The 23,631-nt window shown below is 34.3% G+C and overlaps 3 protein-coding genes across 4 annotated transcripts; 2 read left to right on the top strand and 1 right to left on the bottom strand.

Annotated features, from left to right (window-relative positions):
• Positions 1–489: 489 nt before the first annotated feature.
• On the bottom strand, positions 490–6,358 carry LOC102589142 (ankyrin repeat-containing protein P16F5.05c). The gene is made up of 7 exons (XM_006354947.2): positions 6,214–6,358; positions 4,763–4,839; positions 4,431–4,518; positions 1,664–1,728; positions 1,259–1,327; positions 1,142–1,191; positions 490–837 (listed from the first exon to the last, which is right to left on the bottom strand). Exons 2-7 carry the CDS (start codon positions 4,835–4,837, stop codon positions 726–728), a joined length of 459 nt encoding a protein of 152 aa, XP_006355009.1. The 5' UTR covers positions 4,838–4,839; positions 6,214–6,358; the 3' UTR covers positions 490–725.
• Positions 6,359–10,220: 3,862 nt separating this feature from the next.
• Positions 10,221–15,096, top strand: LOC102588815 (pyruvate dehydrogenase E1 component subunit beta-3, chloroplastic). Of its 2 annotated transcripts, none has more exons than XM_015312135.1 (4): positions 10,221–10,526; positions 10,769–10,872; positions 11,629–11,672; positions 13,887–15,096. In XM_015312135.1, the coding sequence occupies exons 1-4, from the start codon at positions 10,421–10,423 to the stop codon at positions 14,857–14,859; spliced, it is 1,227 nt and encodes a 408-aa protein (XP_015167621.1). In that variant the 5' UTR covers positions 10,221–10,420; the 3' UTR covers positions 14,860–15,096. The 2 variants fall into 2 exon arrangements, with proteins under 2 accessions (XP_015167621.1, XP_006355008.1); XM_006354946.2 differs by having other exon boundaries at positions 10,760–10,872.
• Positions 15,097–16,493: 1,397 nt separating this feature from the next.
• On the top strand, positions 16,494–23,368 carry LOC102588496 (TIMELESS-interacting protein). The gene is made up of 5 exons (XM_006354945.2): positions 16,494–16,892; positions 18,793–18,915; positions 20,283–20,379; positions 21,721–21,830; positions 22,966–23,368. The coding sequence occupies exons 1-5, from the start codon at positions 16,557–16,559 to the stop codon at positions 23,170–23,172; spliced, it is 873 nt and encodes a 290-aa protein (XP_006355007.1). The 5' UTR covers positions 16,494–16,556; the 3' UTR covers positions 23,173–23,368.
• Positions 23,369–23,631: the final 263 nt, after the last annotated feature.

Genomic DNA, 23,631 nt, shown 5'->3' with positions numbered 1-23,631 from the left:
TGAGTGCATTCAAGTTATTCACAGACCTTTGGACTCTGTTTCACAGGGGCTAAACTGATTTGGGTGTTCTCTCTCACAACACAGAAACTAGAAAAGAAAGTAAAAAGATTATTCTTCCTCTATCATCATATTCTACACTGTTAATTCTTTTACTCCAACTCCAAAAAACAATTAAAATTTGCACTGAATTCATGTGGTGAACTCTGCAATCCCTCTAAAATTACTAGCATTGTGAGTGGATTAGATTTCAACGTTGTCCAAATGACACCATAGATGACCAAATGAGGATGAGAACATATGTAGCATCTACATCGAGAATTCAAGTATTGTATACGTCATTAGTCCAATCCTTTGTAGGAACTACCAGTAATAACAAACTACCAAAATGAATCTGTTTAGCATTTTTCTTCTGCATGTCTATGGAGTTTTGGAAAATCCAAACATTTCAGAATCCCTCAACTTTCAAAACTGATTATAGAAAAGCTGTCCTTGTAGAAATGACTTGATAAATTGGTCAAGGAAATTGTTACTAACATAATAGAGTATGCATCATTTGCCATTGTCAACTTAGTCACCAAATATGATGTGAGAGCACTAGAAGTTCAAACCTTACATAATACTTGAAAGAGAGGCTATTTAAGTTATTAGAAAACATTGTACATAGTGACCACCAGTAAGACTTTTGCATCCTCACATTGAAAATGTACAAGTAAAATTTTGACTTCTTATGATACCGTTGTGCCAGTGAGTTCAAGTTGCGCTACCGCCTCGTTGATCGCATCGATGACGTTCATTTTACCCCTACACACGACCTCGTCGATTGGGGTCTTCTCATGGCTAAAACAACAGCAAAACAAAATTCAGTGAAGAGCACAAGCAGAAGAAGCAAAAGCATACTTGATCTGCAAATCTATTAATTAAAAAAAAAAAAAATCGATGCACTAAAGCTCCCGCAATTTGCGAGATCCGATGAAAGGCAGACCACAAGGGTCTATTGTACACAGCCTTACAATAGGTCCGGCCCTTTACCAGACCCCGCGCAAAACAGGAGCTTCAGTACACCAAGCTGCCTTTTTTTTTGTTGTTATTATTATTATTATATAGATGATCTGCAAATCTATACAAGTTAAAAATACATCACCTATTTAAGGCTGAGACAGTTGCACCAGCAAGGATTAAGGTCTTCACTACCTGACAAGCCGTCATATAAATTAAAGGATGCTAGGGACTTATATTCCAAGAGTAATGCAAAATTTACCTCGATATGTCCGTTTAGACAAGCCCAATGAAGAGGTGTATTTTTCTCCACATTGGAAGCATTAACATCCTGTTACCAAGAATTAGATTAATCATGTTTCATCACTCAATGTGTAGCTAAACATATCAAAGGATAAGAGAAGTCAAAGATCCACCACAAAGAGAATAAATATTTGATAGTCAGGTAGTCCCCCAATGTCTGACTCAAATTTTACAAAAAGAAAAAATGATTTCTTTTGCCCAATGATCAGAAATGCACTCAAGTGTACAACACCGTTTACTTCAGTGAAACGGATAATAATGATTATTCATCAAAGAGAGACTGTTAGATCATATCAACAAGTATGTAAACCAGTAGATATGTTCAGATATGTAATAATGCAAATAACTGGGGCAGTCCACTCACCGCTCCATTACGAATAAGATACTCTACAATGCCACAATGCCCATTTGCTGAAGCCATATGAAGTGCTGCAAAAATTAAATAGTCAAAGCAAGAAGTTAGTTCATCATGTCATATTAGGAGCCTATTCTTTTTTATAAGGACTACATGTCATGTTAGAAATTTACTAGTTCAGGCAGAATATATAATTCAAAACTTAGGACTTCAAGGTATGGCAGATACTCAACTGACCACATAAAATTATTCATATTACTAATCAAATATTTCTAGATACGTATGTAGTTAAAGAATTAGAACCTCAGATATGGTAGATATTCAAATATACCAAAATATAAGATGTGTCCTAACGGGTAATGAAGTGGAAGAAAACTAAGGATAACCGCAAAAATAAAAAAATACTAAGTGATTTCTTCTCATATGCCTAAGCCTTCGTAGGCAGAATTACCCGTTTTGGTGCTGGTGGAAGGTAGCAAGTACCCCGTGGAATAACCGAGCTATACACAAGCTTGTCTAAATACCACTGTTACTACGAACTAACTCAACGCAATCAACATAGAAGGTACTCAGTTTATAACAGTTGGCTTGCCTGTATCAGACTTGGCATCCAAATGTAGACACTCAAAAGGGTGGGGTCTCAAAATTCAAATTTTGAAAGACGGGGTCAACCTGTGGTCAGAAGTCAGAACTTGTTAAACCAGCTGGCCATTGGTCTTCTGGTTTACAACAATCAAGAAAACTTGATCTCGCAAGTAGGCACTCCAGCTGCTGCACCATCGTGACTATGTTGCCATTGATTGCCGAGGGAAACAGGCTATCCTTATGGGGAAGTTCATAACTTTGGGGGGAAAAAAATGGAAAGATGTCCATTAAATTTGTGAAATTACTGAAAGCTTTTGTGTATTTAACCTTCTGAAATTCACATTTTATATACATGTAATTTAAGAATTATATAACACTACTAAATATTTGACTTTAGAAATAAGTTTAATCCCCCACCCCACACCAGAGGCTTTGGTATAGTGGTAAGAATGTAGCATGTGATGTGTGGGTTAGGCATGTCACAGGTCTAAACCATGTTGCATACAAAAGCCTGGTACTTAAGTGGAGAAGGGTTGAGGAGCAGACCCATCACCCACCGAGTTTATAACCATGTGCCATTGGCCCTCAGGGATTTCTCAATTGTAAAAAATAAGTTTAAAATATACTAAAGGCACATCAATAAAGACTAAATCATAAGGTGTCGTGTTCAGTGAAATTTTGAGAGTTGAACAACTAATTTCATGGTTTCTCACTTTCTGTACAGTTCTACCAATATAGAAAAGAAACATGAAGTTTTTGCTACTTCCAAATGTATGTTTTAAGATGATTCTCCACATGTATGACCAGATAATCAAAAAGAGAGTGTTTTGGCTTTATAAGATAAAAAATTGAATTAATTCTCAAAAAAAAAAAGATAAAAAGATTGATTTAGCTTATATAGGATAAAAGAAACTCTTTTAACAAAGTTCATAACCCATTCCCAAACCCCTTTACATTTCTTATCTTCATGAAACAAGAAAATCATAAGTAACTCTTAATCTTGGTTTGGTCTTCTACACTGACGAAATAATTTGAGGGAAGTCCCGCTTTGATAATGTTAGCTTGCAATTCTTTGTCTTGCTTAACTTTTTCCATTAGGTGACCATAGATAGGATGTGACTTCTCAGTTTTGTTTTGTTGTTGTAACATAGCGCTATTGATTATTGAAGATACTACAATCTTGTAAAAAATCAGGACTGGACCTCTGGTGCGTGGACAATATTACATGGGAGTCCAACATCAAGTAACCAAGAATCGGATGGTCTGACTCTAATATCATGATAAAAACAACCTTGGTAAAATGTTGTCCAGACACTGTTCAATCTTGAATATAAGGGGTCTAATATATTTAAACCCAATTCCTGAATGAAGAAACCCAATTGCACCTTTTGTTTATATAAACATAACCTTGCCGAAAGCCGGACTACGTCACCTGAAAACATGTAATATGTGTTGCCTCCAGTTATAAAGGTAACCTATATTTTTTCTAGAAATTGTTTGGCAATTCTACAAAGTATAAAACTTAGAAGTTGAACTTCCATAGTAAAAGATTACACCTTCACGAAATATTGACTTGTGCTCAAATGTCAACCCACTGGGTATGTTGTTGTTGTTGCTCAAATGTCAACCCAAAAGTTTTTCCAAATTGTAGAACAACTTTCTTCCAACAAAAACAAAAAATGAAGAAATTGCCAAGTTGATCTCCAATACCATGATAGATTCCAGGTCTACTGGGGAAAATTCCCTTCTCTAATTTTCCTACCTTAATCCTGAAGTAACTCATCCTGTTCTGCCAAACCTATCAGTCTCTAAACAATCTAGCTAAAGCTTTTAAATAAGATGATCGCCCGCTTCAACACAATATTAGAGCAGGCAAAGATCACGAGTTAAAATCTCACCAACACCCAAAAATCAAAAATATAATTTTTCTTTTCACATGTTTGGCCCATGAAAAGGAACCACACCAACACATGAGAGCTTGTTGAGACATAATATATATAGGCAATTAAAAATGTTCTCTCTAACTGCTTAAATTTTTTATTGAGATGGTCACACACTTCAACATTATTGATATTCTCTGCTTGACTAGCCATCAAATGATCAAATAAGGTATATGAGAAGTATAGAGGTATGATATTCTCAGATAGGGTAGCTACCAAATCATAAAATAAGTCATTTCAAAAACTTAAACCTGTTCGTCCCTCAGAATCCTTTGAATCAAGAGAAACGCCAGAAGATGCAAAGCTCATGACATCATCCAAATCATCATATCTGGCAGCCTGTTAATAGAGAACAAATGATTAAGAGATCAAGAGCATTAACTCAAGCAAAAAGCCAACGCCACTTGGGTGCAAATTGAATGTAAATTTTATTTACTTAAAATTGGAATTCATAGAAGTTCAAAGTTAGGCAGACTTCTATATCTACTGCAGTGATTAAGTTATTTTTCACTCATTCTGTAAATCAAGACTACGGGTATATCATGGTCAACATAAAACAAACACATAAGCTAACTTGAGGTACCTCAAGCAAGGCTTCAATAGATTCAGACGTTGTTCCAGAAGGAGTCTGCTCCACTGTAACCTCGTCAGCTCCCATACCTGACAATTTCCAAAACAACTTTATGTGTGATTAAAGAGAGCAATAGAGATAGAAAGACAGATCAACTTTTTGCAGATGGCTTTAGCAACTGTATCAGAATTGGGGTCAAAAGTCATTTGGTTAAGTTGGATTATTGAATAACATCAATCACCTACACCTAGATTCCGAAATAGTTGGATTCATTTATAGATTCCATTCCATTCAGGTCCATTTCATCTGTAGCCACCAGTCTACCATGGTCCCACTAGATCTAAGAATTCAGAAGCATAGGCAGACCATTTTCTTTTCTTATAAATACAAGTATTAGCTGGGCCAACTTGCTCGCACATCCACTTGACATCTTTTACAACTCAATTGCACAACCAATAAGTAGTAGGCAATTGGAAAAATTAACTTAGGTGTTTGGTACTTTGGTTACAAGGATAAGAGATTACAATCTTGGATAAATGTAGGGCATTTTATTCCGTTATAAGTAATCCCATGATTATTTAAACAACAAGTGTTATTCTTTTGCCACAATCAATATAGACAACAATACCAAGATTAATAATCCTGGAGATAAAACAAGAAAGTGACATATGTCCTCTTCCAGAACTCTTTTTCCAAAGTTCTTCAAGAAACCCAAGACTAAAATTGAAAATAGAAGTTCATAAAGCCAAACACATGATTCAAATTATACCCGGTAAATCACATTTTCAGTCCAATGAACCAAAGATCTAACAATAAAAGAACACCCGCTAAATAATCTCGTTATTATTTAATCGCCGTAATCCCCACATTGTAATCACACAAACCAAATGACCCCTTAGGCCTTAAGTGTCTGATTATTTCAACTCTTCAACCTCTAGCCCATCTCCCTGAGGACTTTGTTAAGATGTATTACTATTACTTCTTGGACTTTTTGTCCTGATAATCGTGGTGCGGAGCCAATTTGCACGCACCTCGACAAATTCCACAGGATTCCTATCACCTCCCACCAATCAAATAATCCCTCAAGTGTTTGAATCGTTCAACTCTTTAACCTAGTCTGTCTCCTTGGACCTGGTTGATATGTATTACTATTACTTCTTAGATTATTATTATTTTGATAAGTGTGGCATCCAGGCAAGGTTAAGTACACCTCAACTAATTCCACGAAATATCTGTCCCATGAGTCACCTCCCTCCCACCAGCAAACGATAACAGGTAACTCTATGCACAAATGCTAAAACAGATAGAAGAAATATTCTGTCTGTGCCGGAAATTTAACCTGAAACTGCTCAACCCAGTTCATTCACATGCTATTACTACTTTGAATTTGGTTTCTTGATATATACAAGGAATGATTTTCGGCAGCAGATGCAAAAAGGAGGCACAAAAGAGAGAGAAATTACCTGATACTAAGGGCTCCTTTTGCCTTGTTGCAGCAATAGGGCTCGACGGTATAGTGATGGAGACGGCGGTGACGGTGACGGCGACGGCGGGCGAAACTGATGAGTAGTGCACAGCGATGATAACCCCTCCTTAATATGAATTCATGTGTAAATATTTAAACCCGATTTATCATGATAATTGAATTTGGTGTAATTATGTATAATTACATTTATTGAACACTCATATAATTTAAAATTTATATTTCCTTTAAATCACTTTACTTTCTTTTCTTTTTTTACGTAAAAGGTCATAAATACTCCCTTAACTAAATTATAGGAGTAGGTCAAAAATATCTCATAACCATATTTTTGTCGTATTTAATCCTTTTAACTATTCAAAAACTTATCAATTTTGATCTCTTATTTATACACTTATCGATTTTAGTTCTTTAAGTATTCAAAACTTATTAATTTTGGTCTCTTAACTATACACTTACTGATTTTAGTCTTTTAAGTATTCAAAAACTTATCAGGTTTGATCTTTATTTTTTTTTATAATACAAATAACTTGAGTTTGTATTAACAGAACTCTTCGTGAAATTAAATATTTAATCCATTTTTAAGTTGTTTCTCTATTCCCACTGTTTTTTCTTCAAATTACTCTAATGAAAAGAACAATAACCTCAACGATTCAAAAAAAAATTAATGAGGAAAAAAATATAAATCCTAATTTTATCAATGGAGTACAAAATGAAGCATATAAGTGTTGCTAGTGACTTGAAATCTTGAATATGTTGTGTTCTTTTCTTTGGCAGTTAACTGTTCATAATCCGTGCAAATTTTTTAAATTTTATTTTTCATGCAAAATAAAAATAAGAGAATTGATCTTATAACTCAAATTTCTCTACATAAAATACAATGAATAGAATAATAAAATCAATCTATTAAAAAGTAAAAATAAAAAGTTAAAAATCTACCATTTTATAAATTTCATACTCTGAAAAATCAAACAAATTTCCTTCAATAAAGTCATTGGAGTACAAAATTTGGATTTAATTTAACGGGTAATAAAAAAAATTTCTTTTTTTATAATAAAATTTAGCATATTCAAGTCACTAGTAGCAATAATATGCTTTATTTTATTGTATGTTGAATGAAATTATGATTTCTATTTTCTTTTCTCGTGAATTTTATTTTGAATCGTTGAGGTTAAGGTTCTTTGCATAAAAAGTAGCGCAGAAAGAGAAATAACCAAAAAAATGACTAAATAATTTAATTTCTCGAGACATGAATTTTGTTAGTATAAACCTGAGTTATTTGTATAAAAAATGGACAGAGACCAAATCTGATAAGTTTTTAAATAATGGAAGGACTAAAACAGATAAATGTATAGTTAAGGGACTAAATTTAACAAGTTTTTGAATAGTACAAGGACTAACTCCGATAAAAATATAGTTAAGGGATTATTTTAAACCTACGCCTAAGTTAATAGACTATTTATGGCATTTTATCTCTTTTTTACTATTATATCTTATATAATGTCCCTTAAAATTGTGAAGTCTTTCATTTTGACGTTTAAATTAGGACTTGTTTTTATTGAATTCATATGCAATTCAAAATTTATATTCCTTTAGATCACTTACTTGTCATTTTACTTTCACTAAAAATAGATAACGTAAAATAGTTGTTACTTAAGAAAATCAAAACATAATTGAGTATATTTTTTCAATTTGGCATGTAATAATTATTATTCTTGAAAGTCCTAAAATAGTCCACGGATTAAAATTTAGTCCATTTTTAATACATTGTTTGGTTACTTTATTTAAGTTAATCCATGGATTGCTTATCCAACATATATGGTCTTATCTTATCCCAAGAAAATGGAGGGATAGCTAATCCAAGGTTTAACAAACCTTGGAAAAGACTCCTAAATGACAAACTATCCCCTTATTCTTTTTCCTAAATTTCTTTTGTAATTTAATTTTCTTTTTATTTATATTGGAATGGTTATACATGTTCTTTTTAATTCTCCAAATCCGTTTAGTGTAATTTAATTATTTCACTAATATTTTTTTCTCCATTTTTTCTCCATTTTTTCTTCAAGGTAGTTTGTCGATTAGCCACTTGAACTATTATTTTTTTTAATAAGATTTAGGTATTGAACAATTTAAGTAGTCTTAAATCTATGTTAAGTTTAAGATATATTTGACCAACAAAAATTAGAAATACACCGTGCCATCAAGGATCTCTTTTGTGCTATATCAAACCTTAAAATTAATAACTATTATATATATATATATATATATGGAATATATAATCCTAAAAAAAAATATTGTCCGGCGATTATCTACCTTGACCCAATTACATGAAACAAACAATCTCAAAATAACACAAGGGTATAATAGGAAAGATTTTTTTTGTAGAGTTTTAAATTAAACACAAGATTAAGTGGAAAGTAATGAACCAAACACTTGACAAAACATAATCCATGCACTACTAATTCATGCGTTACTAATCCCTGCGTTACTAATCCCTGCATTACTAATCCCTGCATTATCAATGTTTGTACCAAACGACCCATAAGTGAAGAGCACATAGAACATACTCTAATATTGTGATTGCTTAGATTATTATTTTATTATTTATTGAAAAGAAAACAATTTTTTTAAATGATTAAAATAATATAATAATCAAAATACATAGTTACGTAAGGGGTGTATAAACAAAAAATATGACATATAAATTGATGTTGAGTATGCACCTCCCCCCGCCCCCCTAACCTAGAGAAATGGAGAAGATAGATAAGCATGTGGCCTTCACGGATCTAAAACATGACTCACTTTAAATTGAATAAGATTTGATGCTGGGCGATTCATTTCTCAACTGAAGTGTACATGTTGTATGTGTAGAAAATAAGGTTAGTTACAAAAATCAAGTAAAGTCTAGATTTGTTCTCCATCTAGTACCTAGGGCAAGTGAAAAGCAATACATATATCTAATGTGAAACAAATATACACTATGTCGAGGAGAAATAATATGTGAAGTCTAGAAGATAGATGCAAGTCAGTTAAAAAGATAAAATGATGATATGCAAACTGATATACTATTGTAATGCACAATAACAAAATTTGAAACTATGGGGGAATAACTCTAGCCCAATCATCCTATCGTGCACAATAACAACACATCATAACTATAAGGATAACTCTGATCCAACCGTCTTACCATTTCGACTGTGGATGGTGGCTCTGGATCAACGTATTGTCGAGAGTCTTTGCCGAATATAAAATGTAACTCTAGCCCAATCATCATATACGTTCAAGGGTGACATATAAAATAAAACAAATACATCAATTATAAGACTAAATAGACAAACAATTATATAAGACAAACAATCGTATATTTTAGAGATATCACATCACCCCCAAATCTCATTGGACCAAATGAATTATGATTTTAACAAATATGTCGAGCACATTCTCACTTCACACAAGCATCAGACAATAAAAAAAATACAAGCAAAGATCAAGCTCAAAAGAAAAACACTCAAAATTGATGTCTAAAATCAAAATATTAAACTCTCTTATATAAAAAATATGATTTCAAGTTAAAATTGTAAAGGAGTGATCACATATACATCGAGTTTTAAATATTGCAATATTTGTCTTAAGATTTTCTTGATTAAAAAAAAAAGAGATACAAAAAGACTCATTTTCTAATATATGAATCAATTAAATGTGAAATTTAAAATAATTGATTATTTAAAACTTTTGAATTGAAATTAGAAAATATATTAGTGAGAAACACAATTTTTTTTACATATAGAAAAAATAAATATAAATTATGAGAATACAAATATATGATTTAATTTCTTATCAACTTACTCACTCCTATCTCTACCAATTTTCTTTCAAAAAATGTTAAAAGATTTGATTTTTTCAATTAATATATATTACTTATATACTAAACTAAGTTTTTTTTTTGGGCCTTAAATATTTTGGAGTGGGGTGGGGTGTGTGTGGGGGGGAGGGTTCACTTAGTTCTTGCCAAACACCATCTGCACTTTGTTCTCTCCGCCCGAATTCGTTTTTTCTTTATTATAACAAACCAACTTTTCACCTATTCTGTGTGCATATATATTTGATTCTTCATCTCCCTCATTATTATACTGCATTTTCTCTTCATTTGTTTGAATCAAGAATCCATTTTTCTTCGTGGGGTTTTCTAGATGGCTGCTATTATACAAGGAATTGGTGCTGCTACTGCACTAACCTCAGCCAATTCTTTGGACACCAAGAAGTCATTTTTCTCCAATTCTCGCAGATCTTTGTCAGGTTTGTTGCAAAGTTTGAATCTTTAGCTAGTATTTGAAATGGGGTTTTGTTAGCATTGTTAAATTTTTGTCCTTTTTTTTTTATTTATTATTCTGGGTTTATCTGATCTTGTTTTTGATCTGTTTCAAGTATTATTTGGTCCATTGAAATAATTTTGTATATTACATTTAGTCATAATTTCAATCATTTGATGGAATTTTATGGTTTGGTTTTGATGCATGTTGTTTGTGTAGTTGGTGCAGAGAGGAAAGGAAGGACTTTTGTGGTTAGATCTGATGGGCGTTTGAGCTATGGTTTGAATGGACGTGGAGGAAGAGCTGAACAATTAATTACTAATGCTGTTGCTGTTAGTATTCTTTTACTCTCTAATTATGATTGTGCGTTTATGTTTGCATATAATCATTTACTAGCAGAAATGTGCAGAAATTAGTACTCCATCCATTTCAATTTGTTTGTCGCACGAAGTATTAAAAAGTAAAGAATACTTTTGAATATTGTGTCCTCAAACTAAAGATACGTAGAATGTATGAAAATGCCTTTTAATTTTTTGGTCTTAAACATGCTACGTGGAAAGTTAAATTGAAGAGTTGCTAAAAAAGGAAAGATCCATTCTTTTTGAAACGTCAATCTCAGAGATCTTATCGGCCGGCAAACCGGAGAAGGACGACTACGGTCATTTTCTATCAGGAACGCTATGCCATTTTCAATCCCGGCATTGAATTGGCAGGTTACCTGATGAAGAAGCTGGGAAGGTACCAGCTGCCTGCGTGGTGTTAAACCAAAATGCTAAAGAGAGCGAAGGGGAAATCATGAACGACCTTTCATGTAATGTAGTACACTATAAGAGAGTTAGAGCACTGCAGTGGACACAATTCAAAAATAACCTTAAGGAAAGGGCAACTATAAAATAAAGAGAAATTGGACTTTTCAAAAAAGTGAAGTAACACAAACAAATTGAGTAAATGTTATTGTTTTGGACTTCGAGATTTGATGTTGTGTGGCTTAATATTTTATGTATTGTGAATGACACTTTAATCATTTATGATGATTGCTCCAAACAAGCGCAAACTTATTGCCAAATGTCTCTTTAATTCTTTTACAGGCTAAAGAAGATACTGCTGCAGCTTCTACTTCATCAAAGCCAGGGTATATTTACTTCTCTTCTGAGTTGTACACACATACAATGCATACATATCTTTATAGTTCAAATTGCTTTCTTGTAGTTGCCACTTCCTTTGTCTCTCGTAATGTTTGTCTTCTAGGTCTCTAATCATCACTTGTTTTGTGAAATTTCATGTCCAAGGTGTAGTTTGTCAGCAGATTAGATTAGTTCTTTTTTTTTTTAAAAAAAAGAAGAAGATAATCTTGGCTGATTTGGGAAATGTTTGACAATCTTGGCTTGAAAAGAAGCTTGGTTGGTAGGATTATGATTTAGTGGAAGCTGATAATCTTGACGGTGTTCTTAAAGGGAATAGAAAAAATAATAGCATTTGCTGTTTTGCTTCAGATGATGTCAGTTCATCCTGCGATGAACATGTCTAATTTTCCTCTTTGTTCTGCATTGTGATAGCGGAAACAAAGTAAGGAGAATGATGGTGGGAGTGATATGTTTTTTGTATTTGGATTAGTACGGGGGGGGGGGGGGGTATAAAAATAAAATAAAGGAAGGACTGCATGATGAATAAAAGCTCAACCTCTGTTTCCAACCAAAAGCAGGCATACATAGAGAGGAAAAACATACTTTTAAGTGAATCTTCTGTTTCAGCCAAGCAAGTCTCCCATGGACCTTTAAGAAAAGAATTATAAGGGTATTAGTCGTGTCTCTCTCTTTTTTTCTTGTGGTACTTCCATTTTTTCATCTACTATTTGCTCCAAATTTATAAGGTTTTTATTTGCCGTGAAATTTTTTGTAAATATTTTATTGAAGTTATTTCCATCTCTAAGAGATTGAATATCGAAAAGAAAAAAATAAACCTAAGAATAAACCTAAGATGTTGCTGAAACTATACAACTATTACAAAGATCAATTTGTATTTCTAGCTCGTAAGGAACTGATGAAATCTTAGATTGTGTCATTATTTATTTAATTTCATATACGCCAAAAATCTACCAAAGAGGCAAACAACTGTATTGAATTCTCAGAATGCAGTCTACCTTGCACTCCATTTTACTGCTTTCTGATTGGAACTTGTCATGTGACTCACAAACAAAAAGAAGAGAAGAGTACCACTATAGGATCCCAAAGAGAAACAACAGAGATCAGCATGAAATGTGGCTCTCTCTTTTGAGATCTTATCATCTCCTATTTGTTATTGATAGACAAATTCTCTTCAACTTTATATCGATTCACTGGGGCCCTTACTAATAGTGTTGTCAACCCTAGTTTAATTTTAAACCTTACAAAGAAATCAGAGCTTTACCTTTGAATCTTGGCAGTTAATATAACACAAACATGTGATAGTTGGGGTGAGAACTAAAATTCAGTTTTATGGAAAACACCGAGTTGAACCAAAGGTTTGTATTTTTAAATCTATAACGTTAGTTAATATTCCGTAAATGTATAACAGAAGAGATGTTATCTGAAGTGGATGCACTTATTGTTGTCAATTCTTTTCCTTGCACTAGCTCCTCTGAGAAAGTCACGATCTAAGTTTTCATGATAGCTGGTTAAGCAATCTTATATTTTAACATCAGAGATCCCTGTGAAGATTGTCATCTTGTCGATCTTTTGACGTCCTTGTACTCTCGGCAAGCTGTCTCCATAGGAGTTGTTCAAAAGGAAGGTTACATCCTTTATAGGAAATTTGGCTTCCTTTCCTACTGCAAGCTCTCTGAGACTTTGATTTTGCTCTCTGCTTTGTTGGGTTCTAAGGTTCTAATTACATGAAATATTAGGGCTACCAGAAGCTAGTAAAGAGGCCCCTTATTCATTCTCTTCCTAATGCATAAGATTCATGCTGTGGGATTCGAGTGTTTCTGTTACTTAAGGACTAAAGAGCTCGTGAAGTTTTGGTGGTGGTCATAAGACTCATAACCAACATTATCTATGGATGTATTTGGGTTAGCTGGTGCTTCCTTGATGGGGTATTCCTAATGATTGGGGATAGATTATGCCCGTGGTTCTAAATTAATTCTGTAATGGTGCTTGCCTAATCATTAAACATACATTATTGAATAGGTCTCTGTTGGTTGGTTGGATATGCACTGTTTTCTCTTCTCTCTCTCTCTCTTTTTTTTAATTGTCTATCGTTGTGGGAACCATATCAATTACTGCCCAATTGCTTGTTTACCTGATTGTTATTTATCTGGATTTCTTGTTACTTGATCTCATCACTTATGTGTTTGAATGTACATCTTTAGGCATGAACTACTGCTCTTTGAGGCCCTCCGTGAAGGTCTAGAGGAAGAAATGGACAGAGATCCCGCTGTTTGTGTTATGGGTGAAGATGTCGGTCATTATGGAGGTTCGTACAAGGTGACTAAAGGCCTTGCCCCAAAATATGGTGATCTCAGGGTTCTTGACACTCCCATTGCTGAGAACTCTTTCACTGGTATGGGCATTGGAGCTGCAATGACTGGTTTGCGTCCAGTTATTGAGGGAATGAACATGGGATTTCTTCTTCTAGCCTTTAATCAGATATCTAACAACTGTGGTATGCTCCACTACACATCTGGTGGCCAGTTTAAGATACCAGTCGTCATCCGAGGTCCTGGTGGAGTTGGTCGACAGCTCGGAGCAGAGCACTCTCAACGCCTTGAGTCATATTTCCAGTCAATTCCTGGAATCCAGATGGTTGCCTGTTCAACCCCCTACAATGCCAAGGGCTTGATGAAGGCAGCTATCAGAAGTGATAACCCTGTGATTCTGTTTGAGCATGTTTTGCTCTACAACCTCAAGGAGAGAATTCCAGACGAAGAGTATGTGTTGAATCTTGAAGAAGCAGAGATGGTACGACCTGGTGAGCATGTTACCATTCTAACTTATTCCAGGATGAGGTATCATGTAATGCAAGCTGCTAAGACACTTGTGAACAAGGGTTATGATCCCGAGGTCATTGATATCAGGTCACTGAAACCATTTGACCTTCACACCATCGGGAATTCAGTGAAGAAGACTCATCGCGTCCTCATTGTCGAGGAATGTATGCGTACAGGAGGTATTGGTGCCAGCTTGACAGCTGCTATAACCGAGAACTTCCATGACTATCTCGATTCCCCAATCATATGTCTGTCCTCACAGGATGTGCCAACGCCATATGCTGGGACGTTAGAGAACTGGACCGTTGTCCAACCTGCCCAGATTGTTACTGCAGTAGAACAGCTCTGCCAGTGATTGTTACTAGACATTTTAGTTTTTGGTACTTACAAGTTCTAGTTAAGGTGGGATGATTGGTCCATTGTTGTCTACCTGCACCAAAATAGTATTTGGATTTTTAATGTTTTGTTAAGGTAACAAGACTTCATGGGAACATTATCATTGTTTTGTCTCATTAAAGTTTAGCTCTATTTGATAAATTAAAGCTGGAGTTGTCTTACATTTAAATATCATATGACAGGATGTGGTTTTCCAGTTTTGTTTTGGTTGTGGCATTATGGTGTTATATATATATATATATATATATATATATATATATATATCACTGATGGTGAAAAAGTTGTCATTTTTACAAATTCTTGAGATGACCTCATAAGTATGTTGATATGTTCTTCAAGATTGGTCCATCCCTTGCAAAGTTCATCCAAATCAAATCAAAGAAATTGACATAGATATAACAAATATCCATATTTATATATACTTATTAAGTGAGATATCTCAATCGTTTATGATACACATAGAATATATATCATATAGAGATAGTGTAACATAGAATTTGCGCTTAATTTTGATATTTTTATAGGGAACTTTCACATATAGCCATTCAAAAATAGCTTAATTACGCTCCATATCTATAATTTGCTAATTACGATTCGTAGCTACATGTTATAGGGAGGAGAGTCGCGAGATTGGGAGAGGGAGGAGAGATGCGAGCGAGAGAGGGCATAGAATGGGAGAGAGATGAATTGTATATGTATATCGGTTAGATAATTGTATATATGTAATTGGTATACATATGTATTTGTATATGAGGCGAGCGAGATTGAGAGAGGGAGGAGAGAGGCGAGCGAGAGAGGACAATAATTTGTATAATTCACATCTCATTTTGTATAATTTTGCAGGTACGTTTGTATAATTCACGTGTGTTTGTATAATTGAGTAATACAAAGTCTGAAATTATACAAATATGCTAAAACTCGAAATAACGAATTGATACAAACACAAACATGTGAACTTTAAACAATTATACAAATTATATTATACAAATTACATTATACAAAATCTGAAAACTACACGTTTATACAAACTTTTAAAAGTTATACAAAAAAGATTGAATGTATATGGTGATAAAACTGAAAACCAAGGGAAATCATCGTCATATACAAATACAAATCAAACGAAAAATTGTTAGTTGCAAATTATACAAATGTGGCGAATTATACAAACGTGACTAATTATACGAATTCGAAGTCAAACCACGTAATTAATGAATAATGTTAGTTGCGAGTGGTAATTATAGCAAACTATTGCTATGATGACTAATTAAGTAATATAAGTTTGGTTAACCGCGTAATTTTTCCATTATATTAGTTTTAGCATGTTAATTTTTGTAAAAATAAATTCATATTTTAGATATAAGTTTTGTTTTCATTTGCAAAACACAATTTAAAAAAAATAAATATTTATCACTAATTTACTTTGTAATTTTAGTATTTTTCTTAATTATTTCTTACTCATATAATCTAGATACTTTTTTTTATTAATCTAAAAATAGTTAATTCATATTTTTTTTTTGTAATTTTTTTTCAGAAAAATAAAATAAATTCCCACCAGCCATCTTTTTACTTTATCTCAAAGTTTCCCTCCTTTATTTCCCGCCAAACACCAGAAAAACCTTCTAAATCTGGACGAGAGAGAGCAAAAAAAACCAGAAAATGGAGAAATCCGGCGGCGGCGGCGGTTCAGCACCTACTGGGTGCTACAAGTGCGGTCGTCCAGGTCACTGGTCAAGAGATTGTCCGTCCAATCCAAGCAGTTCAGACAAATCTAATCCTAATACGACGAAGTATGCTTCAAAGACCGGATCTGACGCCGGCGATGGTTCTGTTGCCGGTGCTGGTGCCGTTGCTGGAGCTTCTGCTTCTAAGCCGAAGAAAGTCCCGAGGTCAATGCCTAAGCTAACACCGGATATCCTTCTCTCTGATAAAGGACTTGGATACGTTCTCCGTCATTTTCCTCGTGGTTTCAAATATCGTGGTCGCGGTCATGAGGTACTTTGTGCTTTCAAATAAGTTACTGCATCCGCTATCTCTGAGACTAGATATTTTGATTCACTGAAGTACAAATTTTGTTTGCTGTATCTATATATACTCTTCCTATATTTTTGTTCCTTTTTGTTGTATTTATTTTGCATTTGTGTAGTTAAACTGCAAGTAGATGATATTCCTTTTTATGACTGATAGTGAATCCATGTTCTTCAACTAAATTCTGCAAGTCTTGTTTCAGAGTGTCCATTCTCTCTTGATGAGTTTGGTGAGTAGTAGAGAGTCTGTTTTCGCCCATCCTCTATTGTAGCCTCTGTTAACCCACCATTTGAATCCACAGAGTAAAGCTTGTGCTGCAGCCGTGTTACTAGTGCCTTGACCCAAGTTCATTGAGTATGCAAAAATAATGGTGCCTTGGCTGTCTCTGATTATTCCTCCACTGCCACATCTTCCCCTAATGCAACTTCCATCACTGTTAAGCTTTATAGATATCTCAGGAGGTTTGAGCCATTTGACCATGATAGTAGCTCTTTCGTGGATATCAAACACCTGACATAGGCTATTTCAGTTTTCACCTATCCTTGCTTTACCAAATTTCTTTGTGTAACCTGCAAGATTGTATAAACAATGTTAGTTTTGGTTCTGTAAATTGAATGCCTTTCACCTCAAATTTGTTGTTGCACGTTGCTCTCCATAGTTCCCAACAAATTATAAGCTTTAGTTATAAAAGCTACAACGAGATTTTTAGTCTTCAAGTTCCACCAGTTGAGCAATATCATTTTAAGAGAGTTGTGTCTGTGTCCAATTCCCAGAGGTCATGCAAAAACATTCCCGATTTTCTTAGCAGGCTGAACTGGTGCTGAATTTCCCGGTAGAAGTTTCAGTCCAGATAGCAAGATCATCCTTGTTGCTGTTAAGATTGATAGTCAAGCTGCTGATCCTATTCTTATATTCTGTGGAGTGTGGACAGTTGATATTACAGAGCATCCCAGTGCCAAACTGCATTCTTAAACACTGAATTGAGCTTTATTTGACTTTGTTCACTACCACTAAGGAGCAGATGATATAATAGTCTCCAAGCTAGACCAATTATCAAACCAGAAGGTCATATCCCCTTTCTCTAGTTTCCAATAAATAAATTTCTCAGTATTGTGTTTGATCCCACAAAGATATTTCCAGTGTTGGGAGTTTCCTTTAATCCATTGGACATCAAGAGGATGTTGATTATTCCAGTATTTTGCTTTCATGAAATCACTCCAAAGAGATTTAGAGGTCTGAGCTTCCATCACTGTTTGAATTTAAAAAACAATGCAATTGTCTTCAATCCAGTGGTGCTTGTTACCAGTTCCTTTGACAGACCAAAAAAACCTAGCTAAACGTTTTTCAATAAATTCCAAAGTCAATTTTGGAGGGTAAACAACACTGAGAAGATGAGTAGGTAGAGCTTAGAGGACATGTCTGATAAAGATTGCTCTACCACCAGGTGATAAAAGTTTAGAGTGCCGACCTCTAATTCTACTAGTGATGTTTTTGACAATGTCATTGTAGTAAGCCACTTTGTTTTCCTCTCAGTAACCAAGGGACAACCAAGGTAGAATTAATTCTATTTTCCTTGAAACATTTTGTGGCAGTAAGTAAACTTGTTTTCTCTGTATTACTTGTTAAGTTGAAAAGGGAAGTACACAATCATTCATCTTGTGCCTCTTTAAGATGGTAAGTTTGATTGCTTGCATGAAGATGGTGATTGTTATAATGCTTAAGTCCATCAATTTGGTTAAGGATACACAGTCCTTTTAGTTATACTCTTGCGCTATAATATGAACAATTTTGGAAGCGTATGTACTTATACTAGTGGTACTCTAGCATCAGAGTGATTTGTTTATAATCCAATCTTACCTGGATGCAGGTTGCTGATTTGGGTCACCTACTTGGCTTATATGCTGAATGGCATGCGGGTTTGCTTCCTTATTACTCATTTGATCAATTCATACACAAGGTGGAAAAGCTTGGCGGCTCAAAGAGAGTCAAGGTAGCTGCTTTCACTTCCCCAGCTTTGATATTCAATTATGTTAGGTATACTTGTCATGAAATGTGCGCTATCTTTCAGTTTAAAAATATTATTTCTTTTCTTTCACTAGAGCTAAGTTCCAGCATGATTAAATGGAATATATGGAGAAGTTTCTTAGAAAATGGAGACCCTTTAAACATGTATAAATAAAATACTCGGTCTTGAAAATAAAATACCGACAATGCTCTTCAACCCTAAGTCAACGAGATGCTAGATCTATTTTGCTATACTTTTATGATGTTTTGAGAAGTAGAATGTATCTGCATCTTGTAAACTTGACAACATCTGTGGTCAAGAAGTCATCCAAAATTTTGATATTCTCTTGATTGTGTTCGTTTGATTTTTGTGAATAGATAGCTCATTACTTAATCATCAGCATCTTCTCTGTCATATAAGAACTAAGAGGTAATTATTGTTTTAGGTGGACAATCCTAAAAATAACTGCTATTATTTTTTTGTAGTTTTGTGCATATGCCCACTTCAATTTCTTAACTTGAATCTCTTTGGTATAATTTACAAAATATCTCATTATAGTAAATTTGAGCCAAAAGGCCATCAGGTAAGACTCAATTTTTCCTGCTTGGCAACTCTCTTTACGTGCTTAATGCTTAATGGTGATAAATTTGTTATCATGACACTTTATAGGATGTTCATCTCCTTTGTGCTAGTGTCTTCTCCTGCCATATACTATTCGTTTTGGTATCAAACCATGAAAAAGATGATATATCAACAACATTTTTGAAGTAACAATTGGATAATGTGCAATGCCATCCTTCAATCCCTGAAAAATCACTTCATATCACTTAAAAGCCCTCCGATGTTTATGGTCTTGTGTTATTCTTGCAAGGCTTCCTTGAGACACTCATGCCATTTTGGGGTATATCTGGCTTAGCAAATCATTCAGCTGCATCCTACAGCCTGTAAGAAAAAATAGAACATTATAACCCTTTCGACACTATGCAAGATAAAAGCAGAATAAATAGGGACACAACTTCACATATGTTTATGATTATGTGCAAAATCATCCTTTAGGATTTCATCGCAAATTTGATTGCCATAAGAACTTAACCAAGTCATTTCATTTGTCGCTACATAGCATTCTATTATGGAAAGCCTGTTACATGAGTTTAATATTCAATCAACACAGATTACATAGCTGACTTTTAACCAGATATGTCTCTCTCCATTTGCTGCAACAGGGCATCTTCCCCAATATATGATGATTGGAAGATAATTTTTTGTATGACCTTCACTGAACACATGATATGAGTGTTAAAGATTTTATGTTTAATTATCAAGCTTACTAGGGTTTCTTTTTCTTTGAACAGTTATGCACGAAAGGACTACGAGACAGGGTTGCCGATGGGGTGGATCCTGCAAAGCTGTATGAGCCGCAAGTACAAGAACAAGAAATAAATCAACAGGGTACATCTCCATCAGTTCCTATTCTTTAAGTATTCTTATTTCTAATCTCAAATTACTTCCAGCCTGAGAAAGCAGCAATATATGATGACTTCAGTATTTATATCACAAAGCGTATATAAAGTTTGAAAGTATGACGACTTCAGTATTTTAGATACTTAACTTTAATATTTTAAATACTGTTTAAGTTTTAGAATAATGGTTTGAGGAGTTTTTCAAGTGAAATAATGGTTTCTATTCTCAAACATTTTTAGAAAGATTTTTATTTTGAGGAAGGTTTCTTTTCTCAAACTTTCAACTTTTACAAACATTATCCAAGTCAAGTTATGTCCAAACACAACCTCAACTTCTAAGTACTCTTTTCCAACTTCAACTTCCGAATACTCTTGTTCAACTTCATCCAAAATTCTAAAATATTGTCAAAATGGCTACCTACTAAAATCAGGAAGAGGAAATATAGCTGTCTGGTAATTTTAAGAGATATTAAACTAACATATATCAAATGTGAATTTTGATTCTTTCATTGCAGAGTGCTTCATTTTACTTTAACTCTCTTAAGTTTCAATTGTAGTAGTTCTATGTATTAATCCTCAACTATTACATGACATAATTCCACTTCTCTGTTGTTTTGCTGAGTCCTGGGGGAAAAGGGCCTTTTTAAAATCTTACCGGCTTGTACTGTATTCTTCAGTTGTCTATCACGACATGTGTCTATGATCTGTTAATTATGTAAGATTGCATACTATTTGGAATCGAAACATTTAGGCTAAAAGTTAAACTTGATAATTAAGAGCTGTCTTGTTACAAATTGTTATTTTTTTGGGTACACAGTTTTAAGGCCAACTTGACATTCTAGTTTTTAAAGTTCAACATCTAATGTACACAGATATTAGCCCCTTCCTTCTCTTCAAACCTATGTTGCTCGTACTCTTCAAAGATATCGACGGGTGCATGTCGGATCCTACAAAAGTAGTTCATTTTTGAAGGATCCGACACGGGTGTGGGCGTGTGGCAGTATATTTAGAGAGTCCGAGCAACATAGCTTTAAACATTGAAGAACTGCTTTGATGAACAAGTAACTTCATTGAATCCTGTAGAGTTCGAGAAGATACATATGTTTGTCTTCAAAACTAAGTATTATTTTTTCTACAGAATGTGACATGCCTATTTATGCTGGTAGTCATTTGCAATCATGATGGTCACTTTCAAGTGCACTTTTTGTTGATTCTGTGAATAGCAAAGGAGAAATCATGATATGTGTTATCCATAAATAAATTTGCTCTTCTATTTATGAATGCTTGGATTTGAAATCAGAAATTGCATCTCTGCTATATTTGTATGCAGAATTCAAGGACTCAGAACCAACTGATTATCCAGAAGATACAACGCAAAATCCAAATCCTAAAGATGATCAAGAAATCATGCTTAATGATATGTGGGAGAAGGCAATTGAGGTAACCATAATGAAACTTCCAACAGATTTATATGTCAGTGTTTGTCTTATTTCCAAAAATAACTATTAAGTGTTTACTTTGTCTGGCATACTTAACCCCAATTCTTACATCTCATCAGTGATCATTATTCCCTACTAGGAAGCATACAATAGTAGTATACACTAATGCTTTGGAAGTGATGCCAAAGTAATGCGGTCAGATTTCTATGATCCCGAAACTTCTACCAGGTTCATATCAATGCCCTTGGTATATGGGATAAAATTGCCATCTTAACACCCAAAATAAGACCTAGCCGCCCCTTTTATTGAATCACCCCTGGTCTAATAGACTAACCCTATTTCTCGTCTATTTAGTTTCCTTGTTATGAAATTATATGCAGTTGGATACAATGTACACTTCCACAATAGTACACCTGGAAAGTGAGTTGCGTAGGTTGAGGCAAAAATCAACCTAGCCCTTGAAACAATTTGCCTACCCTAGTTAGCCTGTCCATGTGCCATCAGAGAAATTGCCATATAGACCGTTAAAGGTAGTGCAACAGATAGGGGATTCAATCAATTCATTCTAGTGATTTCTTATGTATACCTATATCAAATTATCTGAACACCAGAGAGTAGATTATGGTTATTCCTTTAGCTAGAGCTTAAGGAAAATATCAAGCTTGATCTGCAGAAACCAGGAAATCACTTGCTCTTCAGGGTGTATCCAAGGGAGTGCTCCTTGAATTTGAAGTTTTTTACTCGTTGAAGCTTGAGGAGAATAGCTCTTGGACATAATTCTTGGAGAAGTTTGTTAGAAATGTTTAATATAACATTTCTTGAAAACAATTTTTGTTTGGTTTATTGCTATTTCAGAAACATTTTTGAAACACTTATTGTGTTTGAACTAATTATTTAAGAACAGAAAAAATGTTAAAGAACTTCCAATCATACTATCATATGAAGAGAACTCGCTTGATCACTGGATCCCATAGTTACCTATCTGGCAAGTGACTACTATCTTTGCGTAAGTTTTAGTCTCGCGTGCCACACTGGTAGGATTCAACACAAACTTCGGTTACAACCTATTATTACTCGCTAGTATCCTTAACTTGCCTACTGCAGCAGATAACCATATTATGTTGTGTATTTGGCAGGAGCCATCTCAACCATCCAATCAAAAAATTGTTGCTGCTGATACATCTTCTGGAGGGAATGATACAGTAAATCAGGCTCCAGATAATGTAGCAAAAAGTTCTGGGGTTATTAGCATCTCGGAAGAACAAAGAGCTCGGATGGAGGCTAATAAGTTGAAGGCATTGCAGAGAGCTGCTGCTCGAACTACTCATATCAAGTCTACATAGTTTTTACGTAGAGCTCCATAGAAGTTCCTAACTTATTACTATATCCTTATTGTAAATTGTTTATGAGGTTTTTTCCCTTTCATTAAATGCTGAAAATTGCCGTTATCTTGAATGTTAATACTCAAGATATTGGTCTAAATTCTAAATCATTATTTTGCTCTTGATGTTATGTTATGTTATGTTTTGTTATGCTTTCCATATTATGTGCAATGACTTAGTTGCTCTGTCCTATTTATGTGGTATTTGCCTTTTCAACTGTTTTGTTATGTGCTACTTGAACCAAGGGTCTTTCAACAACCTCATTGTTTCGGTGAGGTAGGAATAAGGTATGTGTACACTTTTACTATCAGACATGTTACAAGGGTTAACACGAACAATAGACACTTGAAGCCAAGTGATATACAAACATATAACAGACCTTAAGTGAGCACATGAATTCAACACACCATAAAACTCATG

The sequence above is a fragment of the Solanum tuberosum genome, unplaced genomic scaffold (assembly GCF_000226075.1).
Source record: "Solanum tuberosum cultivar DM 1-3 516 R44 unplaced genomic scaffold, SolTub_3.0 scf00189, whole genome shotgun sequence".
Classification (NCBI taxonomy): domain Eukaryota; kingdom Viridiplantae; phylum Streptophyta; class Magnoliopsida; order Solanales; family Solanaceae; genus Solanum; species Solanum tuberosum.
This window is presented reverse-complemented; position numbering and strand designations above follow the sequence as displayed.